The 17,794-nt window shown below is 32.1% G+C and overlaps 1 protein-coding gene across 2 annotated transcripts in view; it reads right to left on the bottom strand.

Annotated features, from left to right (window-relative positions):
- The window catches only part of LOC124360296 (PH-interacting protein), an 83,825-nt gene extending 68,703 nt beyond the window's left edge, over positions 1-15,122 (bottom strand). For both annotated transcript variants that reach the window (XM_046813800.1, XM_046813801.1), the window contains exons 1-4: positions 14,708-15,122; positions 4,980-5,038; positions 3,007-3,036; positions 1,138-1,197 (exon numbers count right to left, since the gene is read on the bottom strand). In XM_046813800.1, coding sequence (XP_046669756.1) covers positions 1,138-1,197; positions 3,007-3,036; positions 4,980-5,038; positions 14,708-14,747 — 189 coding nt within the window. In that variant the 5' untranslated portion in view covers positions 14,748-15,122. The remainder of the gene's footprint in view (positions 1-1,137; positions 1,198-3,006; positions 3,037-4,979; positions 5,039-14,707) is intronic.
- Positions 15,123-17,794: the final 2,672 nt, after the last annotated feature.

The raw sequence follows: 17,794 nt of genomic DNA, 5'->3' as shown, positions 1-17,794 counted from the left end.
AAATTGCATTTCTATCTGTCTGCGTGATATCTCAAGAATGAATTAACCTATAGACTTAAAATTTTACATAAAGCTTAATTTCTACACGAGAAAATTGAGTATGATGCTAGTGAATGACAATCCATGGGACTACACTTAACTTTAGTGAACATTTTTACATTGATTTTATAGATAACAAGGATGTAAAAGTAGGATGTAAGATAATTGAAACGAGAAAATCATAGAATAAACATATTTTAAAATAATCAATCATTTTATTGTCAGAATATAATCAACAACATATATATGACAATATTGAGTTCTGTCATTGGAGATTTAACGTATGACATAGATACACATGTAATGGGGTTATTTTGATTGATTGGTCATTAAGACTTTAATTACGTTTTCTCATATTCTTCCCATACTCTGTTGTATTGGTTTATTTGTATACACAGGCAGGAGTTTGATGATAATGCATATCCACCCATGCGATTTTGTTGAGGTTGAGCATTCAAAATCTATAACTTACAAATGATACTTCAAGAATGAAAATGAAGTATAGACCTGAATTTTCCATGCAACTTAAGTGAAGCCTGTTTTATGACACGTGGTTTGCCAAACTCTTGTCTTGTATATATATACTTGGAAATTTTGATAATGTTGTAAAATTCACAAAAGTTTTAACCATAAAAATATTTTTTTATTACGAAACTCTATTAACATATTTTTTGTTCCATGTACTAATACATATTTTATTTCCTTTTTCACATGAATATTTTTTAAATAATGTTTTTTATTATATTTCTCATGAAGTTAGAACTTTAGAACTTTGGTATTTTTATATTACACAAAGAAAGTTACTATTAGGAAGTTTGGGTGGGGGAAGTAGGAGTAAATATTTATGCCTAATAGAATAACAATTTACATAACAGTTTTAAACAAAATATTGTTTAGCCATTATCAAAATAAATTGACAACAACGAACAAAAAAAAAACTTTAAAAGTTATGATTGATATCAATTCTATCCTGTAATTTTAAATGCTCATTTTTCACAAGTTAGTTGTAATTGCATTGTGCAAAACATACTAAACATACTCTCCACCCATGTATATTATAGTATAATATTGATTAAGGCTAAAGTTTTAAAGGCTTACCAATTCATCAAAAGACTGCTCATGTTGATCACCTTCCCAATCTAGACGCTTTGGAAGTACCTAAAAGAGATTAAGATATTTAGATACAAAGCATTTAAAAGTTAAATAAGTACAATATATGCTGTTTGGATAAATAAACATTCTACATAAACTGATACAACAAAAGTAAGGTAATTAAATAAAAGGAGTTCATATTTTACCTTTTTCAATTTCGAAAAAATCGTGTTTATCTTTAAACATTTTTATTCTCGGACAATGCATAATTTCTAGACCTGTAAAGCTTACAGTTAAAAATTATTGTTAATTTTTGACCTAATAGCCTGTATTGTCAAAATAATAGAAGTATTGTTCAATTAACATATAACGGAAAAGTAATGGAATTTATACAACTCATTTTGGTTTCTCGAAAAGCAGATTCACTCTCAATATTATGAATGGGTTTTTGAGAGAGATATTACTGGCTTTTGGAGAAATATGTGTTGCCATAATGTAATCATCTGTGGCCTGACTGTGTTAATCATGTTAATCTATTAATAACTTCTTCAATCAGATATTATGGTTTGCACAATTCCATATTTAAAGTTCTTTTACTCATACTTATCAGAGAAGATCAGCTCTGACTTTGAAGTTCCTAAAGACTCAAAGCTTGTTCAATTATTCCTCCTAGATATAAATAAATATTTACAACACTTATATAATTCCTTAATTCAAGGAAGTACAGTTTTCATGCATATATGACAATATTTATTAATGAAATATAACTAGTCACAAGGAGAGAGAGTCTAAAGCTGTATCCAGATCAACAGAGCTGTGTTCACAATAATTACCAGAAGGAAAAGACACCTAAACGGTAAAAGTGCACATCAAGTCATAGGTGAGGTAATTTCTGCCAACACAATGGTAAGCCTCAATTTAAATAGTGAAATTGTTACATATAAATTCCAGCCGAGAATTAGAGTAGCAACTCTTGACATTTTAAACCTAGTACGTCACTCTGTGAAAAATTTCTCACTTTTCATATACCCAGGACCTCCTACACCCTTATTCTTTAAATTAATATATGTTACATGGTAATAAATTAGAAGCAAATTTACTTTAAATCATTCATCAGTTTGTTTCTAATGTCTTTAATATCTTTATTACGCTGATAAGTGTCTGTACTGTAGTCATATATAATTTTTAATATTTAGTATAGGCCGAGAAATACCATGTGGTCCTTGGCCCATCAATGTTCAGTAGTCTATTGGTCATGTGGAGTGGAGGGGGAAGTTATAAGCTCAGTCTGTGAGTCAGCGATGTGCTTATCGTATCATGCCTCTACTCCAGTTTTATACCAGACCGACCACCGGCCACCATGGACTTACAGAGTATGCCTATATTCCCCACTACTCCCCCTCCTTCCAAGCAACCGCTCCCCAGCTGAAGATCCCCTCTCTCACATCTAGCAGACCACATGGAATTTCTCGGCCTATATGTAAGCTTGTTTATAATGACACCATTTGTGTAATGCATATATACTTTAATAAAGTAATATTGATTGATTGTCTTCAGCAATAAAATCACTGGTCAGTCTACCTGCAGCAGTGGACACTGTAATATTAACAAAGATCCAAGAACATTATCTATTACAAACCGTCTCTGAACATGTGCCCCTTTCATCTTCCTGTAACAGACCTTTTGTTATCAAAGAATGCCTCATTTGAATAATAACCTTAATTTTACATTCAATATAGAACTTATTTATACATCTGTTGTTGTTTGTACACACTGGCCTATTACTCCTTCATTCCATAAGAACATTATTATTAGCATTTAATGGAAAAATAATTAGATTAAATATTTTAAGTTAAACTTTATAGTTAGTCTTACCTTTTTCTTTACCAGCTCTTTTTTCAAAACCTAAAACAGAAAACATAGCCGTAGTTTATTTAAACAAAATATTTGTTCCTATGGTAGATTAGTACAATAATTCTAGTTATTCAATCCTGTAATTTAAGTTTTAAACAATCTGTGTTACATAAGTACCATATCAAAATTAATTCATAAAATAATATTCAATAAAATGTGTTAGTTTAAATTGTCTATAGCACACTAAATCAACTATGATTAGTGCTATTTGCTCGAACATTAGATTTATAATTTTTAACCCTTTGAGTGCCAGGCATATTTGGGGGGTGATGTACTTGAAAAGTGCCAGGCCTATTTTAGCAAATTTGTAAGCATTTTTAAAAAAATTCATAGTTTGGTTATTTATTTAGCTATCAACCTAATTTTTCTTTTAATTTTCTTTGCACAAATTGCAGTTTACCAAAACATAATATAAACTGCCATGGTACTATATCTAGTAATAAAAAAAATTTACTTACCAAAGATATTTTTCCAAATTTTTTTTTGTTTTTCCATTTTCACACTCAATAACATCAATGAAACAAATACAAGACTTGTAACTATGTATAACGTCTGAAAGAGCATTTAATTGTGAATAACTGTACACATTTTCACTTCAAAATCTTTAAAACTAACATTGTTATGTCACTTTTACCACACCAATGTAAAATTGTATTTATCAGCCGTGACAACAAAGAATGTTCAAATGTTACGGGGCGCCACATCCTTGATCTGCTATTTGGTGGTAAAATACCATTTTTTTTCTCAAATACGAGTTAGCATATAAATTTGTGTACTTTACAAACATATCTAATATTACTGGGGTGAAAAACAAGTTGAAGTAGCTGACTGGTGGTGAATTCCTATTTGGACAGTGTTTTACAGAAGGCCTATCACTACAAGAAAAATTCTCATTATAACCTGGGTCATTTTCCTCATTCACTTCTATCCATCCACTTCATCTTCATCTGAGTTTTCATCTGAACTGTCAGGGATTACAGTTCTAGGCCTACCTCTAAGCCTAGGTTGAGGACTAACATCTTCATCTGACAATTCATCACTTGAAACAAAACGTTGTGTAGGCCTAGTTTGCACATTTCGATTACTCGGTCCAGGTTGGTCCAAGTCGGAACTAGGTATATAATCTGGATCATCATCGGTATTGTCTCCAAATAAACCACTTTCACTACTATCACTGTCTTCTGAACACACGCTGACATTGCTTACAAAACTATCGTCAAGGAACTCTTCATCAATAACTCTTCCTATTGCATTTTCACTTAGAGGGGATCTAGAACGATCCATAATGACATAAACAAGGATAATAAACTGTTATATAAACATATAACTAATGTATACACACAAAATAATACTAAAAATAACCTCAAAGTACAATTCCGCAACGCGAATTACAGTGAACTGGAACACGATGTCATGAAGATCAGCTGTCACTGCTATTTAGATCATTCGTCATCTTTGTTAATATGAATCGTTCCAAAGACAACTAAATCGATATATTATGAAAACAACAACTCTTTATGAACAAATATAAACTATAATTAAATAAAAATATTAGTATTTGAATTTTTTTACGAATATTTTTCCGAACGTCTGGTTAAATCGGACGTTGGCACTTTTCGGCCGACTTTCGATGTACGACAGAATCGGACGTTGATACTTTTCAGACATCATTTTGGCGTCCGATAGAATCGGACGTTGGCACTCAAAGGGTTAATAATGTCGACAATTTTTAAGAATTTTTCATCAACCTAGTGTGTTTTACATTATATAAACATTTATAATATAACTATACAAATTTCAGAATGTTGTCAATACTTAAGTGTTTCTGTCCTGAAATTGTGTTTTACAACACTCTGTTAAAATCAAACAAAGAAAATTTAAAAGAGTGTATGTCAATCTAAAATAATCTATAATCATAAAATTATAAAACTTACACGAGCGCTCAAGTCACATGGTCCATTTTCTAGATATTTTGTTATTAAAAATAACAACTCTGCAACAAAATAACAATATGAAAATTACATTTTCTCAAACATAAATATTTTACACCACCTAATTATAAATTTTGAGCTTAATCAACACAACGTAAACTATTGACCTAATGGAACTTCTTAAACCAGTATGGTTCCCTGCTAGTCAGCAAGCTATGACAAGCCAATCATGTTAAGTTGAGTTTAATTTCCGTACATGTTCCTTAATATAGAAAATGCAAAATTTAAAACTAAGCCTACTTAATTAAATCATTCATGCAGTAAGTATAAAAAATAAGATTACAGTTTTATTTTGATAAGCATGTTTAAAAATCACTTTCTGTTTTCATAAAAAACCATTTACCAATTCCAAGAATACACAATTCAAGCCAATAAACCCAGATGATGGCAAATGCTGAACATCTGGTCTCAAGTTCTGTTTCAGTACTGGCAATGCCAGATATCTCACATCAAGTGGACATTTGATTTCGTAATTTTGGTTGATTTCAATTCAACCATTTTGGTTGAATTGTAATAAATAAACATATAATGTGTAATACAATAAAAATATAAACTGACTGAAACAAAAAATATACATATTTAGAAATCAATTATATATTTTACATGATTCAAGTCATATTTGAGCAAAACATACTCAGGATGAAAGGACACTAGTGCAACACACTACATACAAAATCATTGGACAAAAACACTACTAACAAACAAAAATACCTAAAAAGATTATTGGAGCAATTGGAAACATTTTTAATTCAGTGCAACTAATAATAAACACAATTTTCCAATGTAAACTTGTATTTTAATTGCAAGGCATTATGAAATCAAATATTTCAAATGTTCAAATATACCCAACCTTTGGTTATCTGACCTTCGACCTTCCGAGTTATCTGATCTACAATACATCTTGTAACATGATTTTACGAAATATGTCACGCGAGGTGGCCCCTTTTGTCACACATGACTATATGCAGCAGATTCCCATGCGAGGCCTTTCTTTTACCTAACTGTATGCATTATATTCGAGCGACAGGCGACAGGTTGGTCACCTCTTTAAAATTCAGAAGAGGGCCATTAAAGTTGTTTTTGGATTGCAAAGAAGGCAGTCATGCAGAGTTACTTTTCATAGGAATAATATAATGACATTTCTTTCCTTCTTCCTTGCTGTCTGATGTTTGTTCAAACCTTCATATTTTCCCCAATAAAACCTCTCACTATACAACAAGAAATCTTTCTACTCTACAGGTCCCAGCTCATAAAACCTAATTTTTGTTATCTTCAATGCTTATTTTCATGCATTATATTGTTCAATCAGCTGCCACAGTCCGTGCAAGAAATGTAAATATTGAAAAATTCAAAATAAAAGGAATGCTAGTTAAAAAAAGAATATTAAACTGTAAATGACTTTTTAAAAGACAATCTCTAAGTTAAGTTTATATTAAGTCAAATATTATCATATTGACTGTATAATGTTCTTGCTTTAGACCCTATTGTATTAATTGACCCTTGTCAAACATATACATATGTTTACGCCAATAAAGCATTTTGATATGATTTGACTTGCCTCAATTACAAATTGTTACCAGCAAAAAGACAACCGTCAAAAGCCAAAGCAGCTTATAAATTATGAATGAAGTCAAAAAAGAGTGACAATTCTTCCGTGCAGAAATCCCACAGCAAATATGAAAATGAAAGGGCTATGATAGGCAAGTCGAAAGATCCGAGAACGTTTCATGTTTCCAAAAATATACCAGTGAAATATAACAATCACGAAAATGCTTGGATGAGCTCAGGAAGAATTGTTTTATAAAGAATTTCTTACACAAACTGAACAGTTTTTGAAATCCTAAAATTTACCACAGAAAGCAATATTGCTTGACAATGGTACGTGCCATGCTGACGAGGAGGAACTTAAGGATGAAAAAATTAAGGCCACGTTTTTGCCTCCAAATGTGAGTTTTTTATCAGCCTATGGATCAGGCAATGAAGAAAAATTATCGAAGAAACCTGCTTTCTTCTTTAATTGACCCTATGCACCAGAGAGAAGACATGGCTTACTACGAGGCCCAATCATCGGAGAGTGTTGGATGGAGCAAACACCATTGTTACATCTGTGATGAAAATGTACAGAACGAGACCAAACCGGACAACACTAACCTACTTCCAATGTTACAACAAGTACCAGGTACAGCAACATGCACAAACGCAACGGAAGAGGAGGTGAATGAGTGCATTGCCCAAGACGATCAATATGAAGTGACAGATGAAGAAATAGTGAACATGGCAAAAGGAAAAGGAGAAGACGATGAAGAGGATATGAATCTGGAGAAAGTGCACAGAAAATTTCACACAGCGAAGAACACAAAGCTTTGGAAATGGCATTAAAGTTTACAAAGCAACTGGAGAAAACATCGTCTACCGGGGTTTTACTTCTGAAGAACTGTAAAATTTTGTGGCCAGAAAACAACAGAGGAAAAACAAAAGACAATCACACTTTTTAACCCAAGCTTAAGTTTAGTTTTGTAGTTCACTGCACTGTATGTGAGCATATACCTACTATAAAACGTGTTTTATTACTTTGCCTTAAGTGCATTTCGATGTGGAAATAAAATTCAAAGCCTCCAAACACGATCCGACCAATCCGCGGACATGTCTGTCCAGACATCAGATTCCAAGTCTGCAGTTAGGCAGGTAGGGCAGTGTGTGGGAACGGCAGACCCAGAATCACATGTGTATGTAGACGTATCTGCGGGTTGGTCAGGTCATGTATGGGGCCTATTACACAATTTCAACATAGTTTCATTTTCCGTGTTTTACAACCGTGTTTAACACCTCGATAATCAAGACTCTATTGTATTATAATAAAATTATGTGTTAATTCTAAGCAATTGTTAGATAAAGTTAAATTTACTTATGTTTTACTATGCTATGATAAAAAGTAAGTACCGTACTTAGAAAGTGAGAAAAATTAAAATTGTGTCAGAACCCGTTGTTGATGTTGATGAAGGTTCAGAGTCCACAAGTTATCATTGGCATATATAGAACATAGTGAAATCAGTTGTTCTGACACTAATCCGCTTTTTGTTTCCAAGTTGTAGTCATATATTGATAAGTTTTAAATATATCCTTACGTTATTTTATTTAATTAATTGATGGGCTGCAGTATAATAATTAGCCACCACGGCAATCAAATCATTGATATTTGTGATTATCGAATCATCAATATTTAAAATTATCAAATGCTCGATATTCATGATTATCTTTAAGTACTAAACAAAAATGTCAAACCAAATTACATTATAGGTATTTCAAATTACAGTATAATTTGACTGTTTATTTATTTTGAAAAGTTATAATTTAATCATGAGTAAAAAACTATCTAGGCTAAGTATATTTAAAAAATTTAACAAGCTAACAGTGTAACATTTAGTTACTTTTTATTATTTTGAAGGATAAACGTTTTTAACACATTGTGACAAATACCGAATTTACATCACCATTGTACTTGCTGCCATTACTCAAATAACATATATATATCTGATTTTACTTTGTTTGAATTATTTTGAAACAATAATGTTGAACTGAATTACATTATACTCTTTTATTATTGTATTATAGAGAAGCTATATTGTATATGTAAAAGAAATATAGGTATGTAATATTATAGAAAATAATAATAATACAGTTAATTTGTATAACCATATATAACAAACCTGTCTACAGCGATAGCAAATCTGCAATGGTATTTCTGCAAGTAATGTGACCTCAAACTACATTAATTTATTAGATTCTTGATTCTAATAAATGAATAGTTGCTTTGATTCTAAGTAAAATGGTACATGATTGTTAATATAATCGTTAAATCAAATTTAGACTATTAAAAAACGTCTCCTCAAAGTGGGTTTTATGTAATGTCATGTTTGTTTTGACCTTTGTTGCAACGATACACAATTTGATTTCCACCTTTTAATTCTAGTTCTCAACTCCTCACTAAAAACTGGACACTGTTCAATACTGTTCCAAAATATAGTTTGACACAAAAAGCGCATGTTCATTGTCATTGTTCTTGCTGATGTTATTACTCTCTACATAAACAATTTTACTTGGTTTGACTTCATTTGGTATCAGTATCATTGAGGTTAACAGCTAAGAAGCAGCCAATTAAAATTTCAACATTATTAAAGTAAGCTTATTCTCCTAAACAAAAATATTGGTTTTATATGCTTTTTAATAATAGAAATGGAAATAACGTGTGGTTATATTTGTGTTCTGTGCTTTTTGTTATCTATGATTTTCAGCATTACCTGCACGCAATAGCTTATCTGAGTATTCTGTCGTCAGATCAGCTTAGTTCGGTACCAACACTCGTTCATGCAGTAGCCTCCACTGCCTATATTTAATCGAGAGAATATATTTTTATGTGATTGGAAATTAACTGATGGATTGTAAGTAGATTATATGTACATAAATAATATTAGTAAGTTGTGGTTATGTTAGTTTTGATCATCTATTAAACTCATGTTTGTTTTATTATACTATTTATTTGTTTGCTGCCTAGAAAATTTGGTTAAATTGGTTTAAATTATTTTCAAGTTACTTTTTATCCACACGAATAACGAGATACACATTATTAACCTATTACAATTGTTCAGACAAAACAAGGCAAGGTTTTAGGAGATGAAAATGACAAATAATAAATTTTATAACATTAAAAGGGGAACTACTTTTCTTGCAAAATAGTAGGAAGTTATGGTGAATTTACAATATGATGAGCTTTTTCAAGTTGTGTTTCCTAGCTATGGCCAGAGGGCATTTATGATCAGACTATCTAGAATTTGATCTTTTAGTTATAGGTAATACCTCAAGGGGTATTTTTCATGTCGCCATCAGTCCAGGACAGTACCTACACTAATGGCCGGAAACACATTCCTTCTGGCCGATATGGACTTTTATTCTCAGAAGGTCTAAATTAACGAAAACATCTTACTTAAGTCAATTTCCCATGATTTCAGCATTATTATTTTTCATATCCAAAGATGGAGAAGTGCCTCCAGCCATCAGCACGGGCTGCAGCAGCCCAAGATGCTGCCCCACGCTGATGGTGACATACAAAAAACAACCCTCAAGGTAGTACTTATCAGTAAAAAGTAAGATTCTAAATGATCTGATCAAGAATGCCTCGAGCCAATACTGCTTTATAGGAAACAACTTGAAAAAAGAAACAACTATTATAAATTTACCTGACCATAACCTCCTTGCAAGAAAAGTAGTTCCACTATTATTGTTCTAAAATTCATTATTTGTTATTTTCATACCCTAAAATATTATTTTGTTTTGTTCAACAGGACGATAGTAATAGGTTAATAATCTTGTTTCAGGTGTGAATAAAAATAAATTTTTAAATAATGCACACAATTATTAAATTTTCAACAAACCAATAAATAGTGTAAAAAAGGACTACAGTATAATAAGCGGCCACCAACACAATCACATTATGATTATTGATACTATCGAATATGACATTAGACCTATTGATATTCATAAATAATCATTGCCAGCTTTCTTTATTTAGACTAGTGATGTCATTACCAGCTGTTATTTCGTGTATGTAGGAGAAGGCTAGTGACGACAGGCACAATGGTGATGAATATGCAGATATTTGCTCAAAATAATTTTATAAACACTGAACAATGTTTTAAATGTTTACGAGATAATGACCTTGCTCCCTTAAATCCAAATTATCCAGTTTGTATTGACAAGATGAAAACTAGAATTAAAGGTGAAAATCACAAGAAAGTGAGAACAAACATGACGTATCTAAAAACAATCTTGAAAAAAGTTTTTAACATTCTAAATTTTGTATTTTTAATATAATGAAAAATTGTGTACTACTTTAGTTGATATCAAACAAACTATGATTTTTAATTGTTAATTAATGGAATTTTGACAGCATCAGTCAGTACCTGCAGAAATGTCATTTCAGATCGGCTAAAGTAATCGTAAGTACTACGCTTCTCAAACGTTGTTTAAATATAATTTAATTATTTTATGCAATCTGAAACAAATAAATTTATTTTACATATAAAAGTATAGTTTCAACATAATACGATTTGAAAAGCATAAAACTTAATTCAGTTCATTCAAAATTAATTCAAAGTAAAATCGTGTTTGGAAATACATTTAAAATTAAAATCATGTGTTTTGTTATTGACTGATGGCGGCAAAAACAGTGACATACGTGTCTTCTTTGTTTCACAAGCGTCACGTTTATCCTTGAAAATACATAAGGTAATTGAATGTTATTGTTTTGTTAGTTATAATTATATTCATTATATGTTAATTTTAATTTATAATTACATTAATATTTATACGTTAATTTCTAAGATTGAAAACAAGCAAACCCATATTGTTCTTTGGAATATCTAATATGTTATTTGGTCTGGTTATTTGTGTTTAGTCTTTGTCAGTTTACGGGTAGACTTTAATAAGCGGCATACACTCATTATTCGGTTCTTTTTATTCAATGGTTCAATGTTTTTATCCGAAGGAATAATTAGATATTACGATTTATTTAACTTAGCATAACTTCAACTTATTAGTTATAGTAATTTTAATGTAAGCAATAAGCAGCAAGAAGTAACTAATATTTTGAGACTTTGAAAATGGCGATGAATGAGGAAAATATATGAGACATTTGTCAATTTTAAGTGACGAGATTTGTTTATGAGGCTTCGACATATGGGTTTGGCTCCAAATAACCCATGTGGAGAATTCTTTCCTTCATTTCACAAAAGCGGGTTACTCATTGATATATAGCTGGGCAAGTTATTAATATTATAAGGTTTTGATATCTAATTCTAGGCCATTGTTGGTTTTGTTGTTTTGTAACGTTAGTGTTAAATTTGAGTTTTTTAAATTATAATGCACGAAATTCTTCTTAATTCTGTATTTAATTAAAACTTATTGTGTACGAATTGTACATATCAAAGTTGGATAATATATTGAGTTGTCCAATAAAAACAACAGAATAAGGAGTGTAGGCCGCTTATTAAAGTCTCTCCCAGTTTACTTTCAGTCGTTTGGATAGTCATGAATATCGATGATTCGAATCATTCGACAACCATCATCCGATCCTTTTGGTGGCCACTTATTATACTGCAGCCTAAAAAGTTTAATAAAGAAGCAAAATTAATATATCCATTACTTCGTATTTACGTACTATGTATGTACATACAACACAGTAACTTCTGATCATATTAAAATAGCTTTTCTTGATTTAAAAATAACACACAATTATACAATGAACTTACGCTCTGACTCTGAACAATACAATGATCAATCAAAAAGGTATAAATTAATTTCCAAATATTTTAATTGCTCACATAATCCGCAATCAAACACGTAAATAATTTTCAAAATTAGCTATATTAGAGTTAACGCGTCATGATTGTGTAACAGACACCATTGTTGAAGAGACTGCATGTGATGGTAGTCTGTAAATAACTAACTGCTGACTGCAGAACACTCAGATTTAAGCTATAGGGAGCAGATAACACTGAAATTCATGGATAACACAAAGCACAGAACACAAATATAACCTCAAAATTTCAATTACTAAAACACTTATTAAAATAAAATTATTTTGTGATTTCTACTCCCCAAAAACCAAACAAATTTTTGTTCAGGAGGATGAGTAGAATACGATAATAACGTTGAAATTTTGATTGGCTTGTCCGGCTGTTAATCCCACTGATACTGTCAAATATTTTTATAATTGGAAAAATACAAGGTTAAAGGCCGACCTGGCAAATCACGAATTTGACGTTATCAATGTATTCTGCTCATTCTCCAAACAAAATTATATGTGGTTTTAGGGAGTGCAAATGATAAATAACATGGTTTTAGAGGGTATATTCATAAATAGTTATTTATAATGTTTTAATGTCCTGCTTGTGTGCTGTGTGTGGATATCTGTAATATTACCTGCAGCCGGGACTGATAGTGTATCTGTTATCTGAGCGCTCCGAGGCAGAAGTCAGTGCTTCACAAGATATCGTGTACTGTAGTTTGGATCGAGTGAGTGCGTGACAGTCATGGATCAACCATCCACTAGAACGACGAATCGTAGTGAATTGTGTGTGTCGGAGTGTTTTCTCGGGCATGTTAAGAGTTTATGTTTAGACAGACAGGAGATTATTTCTTTTTTAATAGAACGTGGAATTTTTAATAAAATGAGTGTATTATTGTTCGTTGTGCGGTCACGTATTGTTTTTAAACCGGGAGACTTTGATGTTTCGTTGAGACAGAAAAATTCGTATAAGTAGTAAAAAGTTTTGAATATTGTAATTTTTAAAAATTGGCCCGGGCAGGTTCTTTTTTTGGAAAGAACGCGCTTAGACATAGAGACATATTTTGGTTTGGTGACCACGTTGTGGCATTTGAAGCCAGCGAGGCAACACTATATTTCGTTGGAGTTTGGTGTTTAGCACATTCTATGGAACACACTAACTTAATGGTAAGTGTTCTCTATTAATGTCCATTTACATATTTATATTAGGGGTTTTCATGATTTATTATTAAGTTTTTTACACTGTACATAATTGCCTTTGCATTACAATTCAATTTATATTTCTGATCAGCCCCTCTAGAATTTGATATTTTACTATCTCGAGGGATATTTTTCTCTCGTTGACATCAGCAAGGGGCAGCACCAACAAAAGGTGCTACCCCTAAGAGAAACATTGTTCATTTGGGTCAAACTTCGGCTAATTTCAGTATTATTTTTCATTTACGTTTGCAAAGACAGCGCCACATCCGATGACGTCATCACGAGGTTGAATCACGGTCACAAAAGGTCATGTGATGCCCGACGAGGCTGTACAACATGGAAATATTGCTCCGCGTGTGAACAGTTGTTCCATTTTTAATGTTCTACAACTTTGTTATTTTTCATTTGCACCCCATAAAACCTTATATTGTTTTGGTATCAATTTACAATAACGTGACCATAGAAAAGTACGTTCATTTTTTTTTTCCTGAAAACTACAATTTTTCCTGAAAACAATAGTGAAGAAAAAATTCGTCAGCAACGAAAATCAAAGGAGTTACGATTTTTTTAAATCCTCTGAAAACTCTGTTTTTGACAGTACCTCTGGCAATTTTACTGAAATGATGCTGACTAGTACGTTAATCCTGTCAACGATGCCTGCCCGCTGCGCAGTGCTGCGCACTGCTTGCTCTTTTAGAAAAAAAATTAACTCGAACTTGAAAAAGTCGAATCCCAGATCACGTGATGCCCCTGCTCCTTAACCCTCCAAGTGTTGTTCGACAAAATGTTGTCGGTTATTTTCCATCCTTAACGCAATAATGCCCGAAAGGCATCAATATAATACAATAATATACTTTCCCCCCAGTTTATATGCACCTGTGATAATAATACTTGGCTATAAATGCCCAACCCATGAAAAAAAGTCCATTTTCCATGGTCACGCTATTGTAAATAAATACCAAAAAATGTGACAAGTTACAAGATTTTGTCATTACACTACCTTTGATGGTATATTACCTAAACAGCAGTAATATAAGTTTACTCTACATATTTCAGTGCGATGACTTATGACCTGTACTCCTAAAAAACTCCAGTAAGACTAGAAGGTAGGCTATTCAATTCTACTCACCCACATCCAAATTGGAAAGTGTTGAACTACTATTATCCATTGTTTATACTCAAATATCAATAGTAGGTTATATCTGTTGATGGTAAACCAATTTCGTTACACACATTCTACTACATAATAAAGTGCACACTTCATAATATTTAGCCTAACGTAAATCATTTTTATTCAAATCTCACACATTATGTCTTGCATATTACACCTGTATTCTTAAATATCAAAGCTGAATAAGCCTGATTATTAGTACTGATTTCAAGAATACATCCCTTAAAGTAACTATACTTCAATGAATAATTCCATTCAACAATTATTAATGAGCATTTCTGTTCCACCAAATAGAAGATTAATCAGCAAAACAAACCATAACACAAGTCCACAAACTCGTCCATTACTACTAAACATGAGAAACGAATAAAGACGACATACATTAAGAAAAAATCTCTAGCAGATGTTATAACCTGTATTAAGAAAAGTTGTGTTAATTTAATTGGGTTTTATGAGACATAATTGTGCCGATTATAATTTTTAATGACGATCCAATCTGTACAACTCATTTTTCCTACCGCAAGATGTTATTCTTCCCGTACTTGTTATTATATGTATTTGAATGTAGTTTAGAACCAAGAAATAATTCAAATAGCTGAACGTAATGTTCGGGCATTCTTTGAACCTACAGTTTTATGTAAAACACTGTAAGGTTAGTGCATACGCAATTTTTGAGCTTCGTCCTTACAAAATTACGAACAGAACAGGATAGCGCCAGAATATCAATACCTTTATTTCATTATGGGCAGAGATTTAAGAGAAGTAGCAACATTTTTGGTTCAGATTCATTTAATTGTAGTTTATTTAAATAGAACCACTGTCTATCCAACGCAAGAACTTCTTTCTCTTCGTGCAATTCATTTGAATCACGAAATTCGTAATGCTGTGTTAATAAGAATGGTGCAATTAATGAAAGGCAAAGACCGACCATCCAGGTACAAATTTTGATAACTAGAATAAGAAAAATAATGGAACCAAAAATACAATTAAGTAACATATAACGGACTAGGCGTGGAGAACAGCTACCGTAACAACCTTTCAGCGGTTGCTACATGCTGCTACATTAATGCCAATAGAATTTTAATTGGGGTCTCCAACATTATTAAGAGAAGTGTGTAAACTCATTCGCAAATTTATATTGACCTCCTCGCGAAACGAATCCGTCAATTTTTATTAGAGAGAACACGAGAAACTTGGATAATGAGTTAAAGCTATTGGACGATGTAAGGAAACATTGGGCATATTCTTGGTTTTACGTGTACTGGAAGAAATCCATGCACATTATAAAAGAATGTTAGGTTTTTAGACTTGGTTATGGGCATTTTTAGATCCCCGTCGCTGTTTTAGAGAGGCTCTATGAGTATTCAGTCTCCACAATCGAGGCGCAGGTTCTCGGCCTCCTCTTCAAACTTGTTAAATGTGAACGGTTTCATTGGCTGCCCTACGTTGATGTTCAGTATTGAATTTGCGGCCTCTTTTAGCATGAAATCCGAAGCCATCTTTCAGCAGAGATGTCTACCTGAATGCTTCAACTATAATAGCGGTCTGTCGAGATTAGTGATGGAGAGAAGCCCAGTGTTTTCTGAGATAGACTTCTTCGCAATCTCTCATGCCTCATCCAAGAAATAAGTTCATGGAGTGTTAGTGAAGTGAGATTACATTCATATGGCCTCTCTTTTCTAGCGTAGGGTTAGTGCTTTGGTTATATTATATTTATATATTATTATATTATATATTCTGTAATAATCAAAATTAGTTTATATTTTTTAACAAAAATAACTAAGTTTTCATAGAGATTTATTATATAATTATGTTTTATTTGTTACCCATTTATTTATTCTAACATCTATATTGTTGTAGAGTCTTGGAGCATTGGAAAAACGGTTTATTGTAGTATCACTAGATAAAGGAATACAACATTTTCCAATATATAATTTTTTAATATAATATAATAAAAAATTATATATTGGAAAATGTTGTATTCCTTTATCTAGTGATACTACAATAAATCTATATTGTTATTATATTGTAATTAATAGTGCTGCCGTTGAATGAAAATAAATAATTACCGTAACAAACTAGTGGTTCGTGAAGATCTGGTTTTTACAAGACACAGGCTTTATATTTCTACTCAAAAGAGAAAACTGGATTTTTTCCATTTACTTAGGGCACATCCTTTCCGAGGATGTTCTTATTCTTGAAAACAAGAAGAGATAGAATAAGGAACGAAATAACCAGAGAAAGATTGAAGATAGTTTCACTGCAAGAGACAATGGAAAGAAGAAGAATACAGTGGATGGGGCATGTGAAGAGGATGGGAGATAATAGAATGCCTAGAATAGCACTGGGGAAGGAGGAAAGAGGAAGAAGACCAAGAGGAAGACCGAGAGGAAGATGGGAGGACCAAGTGTGGAAAGACATAGAGAGAAGGGGACTACAGAAAGTGCAGGTGGAGGAAGAGGAGACCTGGAATGACAGACAAAAGTAGAGGAGGCTGTGTACGACGACCCGTGATAACGGAAACGTCAGATGATGATGACTTAGGGCACAGAGGAATTTAAGCCTCGCTACAAGTGGCCAGAAAAAACTTATTTTAGCAAAATATGATACGTGACATCACACTATAATATGTACAGAATTGCAAAACACGTACTACATTTCAAGAGATTACACATCAGAAAGACACATTACAACCCACAAGCACACTTAATCGACCTTGGCAAGATGTTTGTTCCGATATATTTTAATTTTCTGGAAACAAACTATTGAATTATAGCAGATGCTTGTTCTGGATTCTATGATGTTGTGGAAATTAAATCTACATCACCATTAAATGTAATTTTAGAATTTAAATATTTTTTCTTTTCATTTTATCCTGCAAACCATACTGTCAGATGGAGGTACTCAATTAATTCTAATGAGTTTAAAAAGTAACAGAAAAATAGAATTTTAATAATAGATTTTCAAACCCATAGATTTACTAGATTACCAGAACGTTATGTTGAATATGTCAATGCGTTTGACGTTTTCACCGTACAGGTAATT

The sequence above is a fragment of the Homalodisca vitripennis genome, chromosome 4 (genome assembly GCF_021130785.1).
Source record: "Homalodisca vitripennis isolate AUS2020 chromosome 4, UT_GWSS_2.1, whole genome shotgun sequence".
In the NCBI taxonomy this organism is placed as follows: domain Eukaryota; kingdom Metazoa; phylum Arthropoda; class Insecta; order Hemiptera; family Cicadellidae; genus Homalodisca; species Homalodisca vitripennis.
Note: the sequence above shows the minus strand (reverse complement) of the source record. Positions and strands in the feature narration are given on the sequence as shown.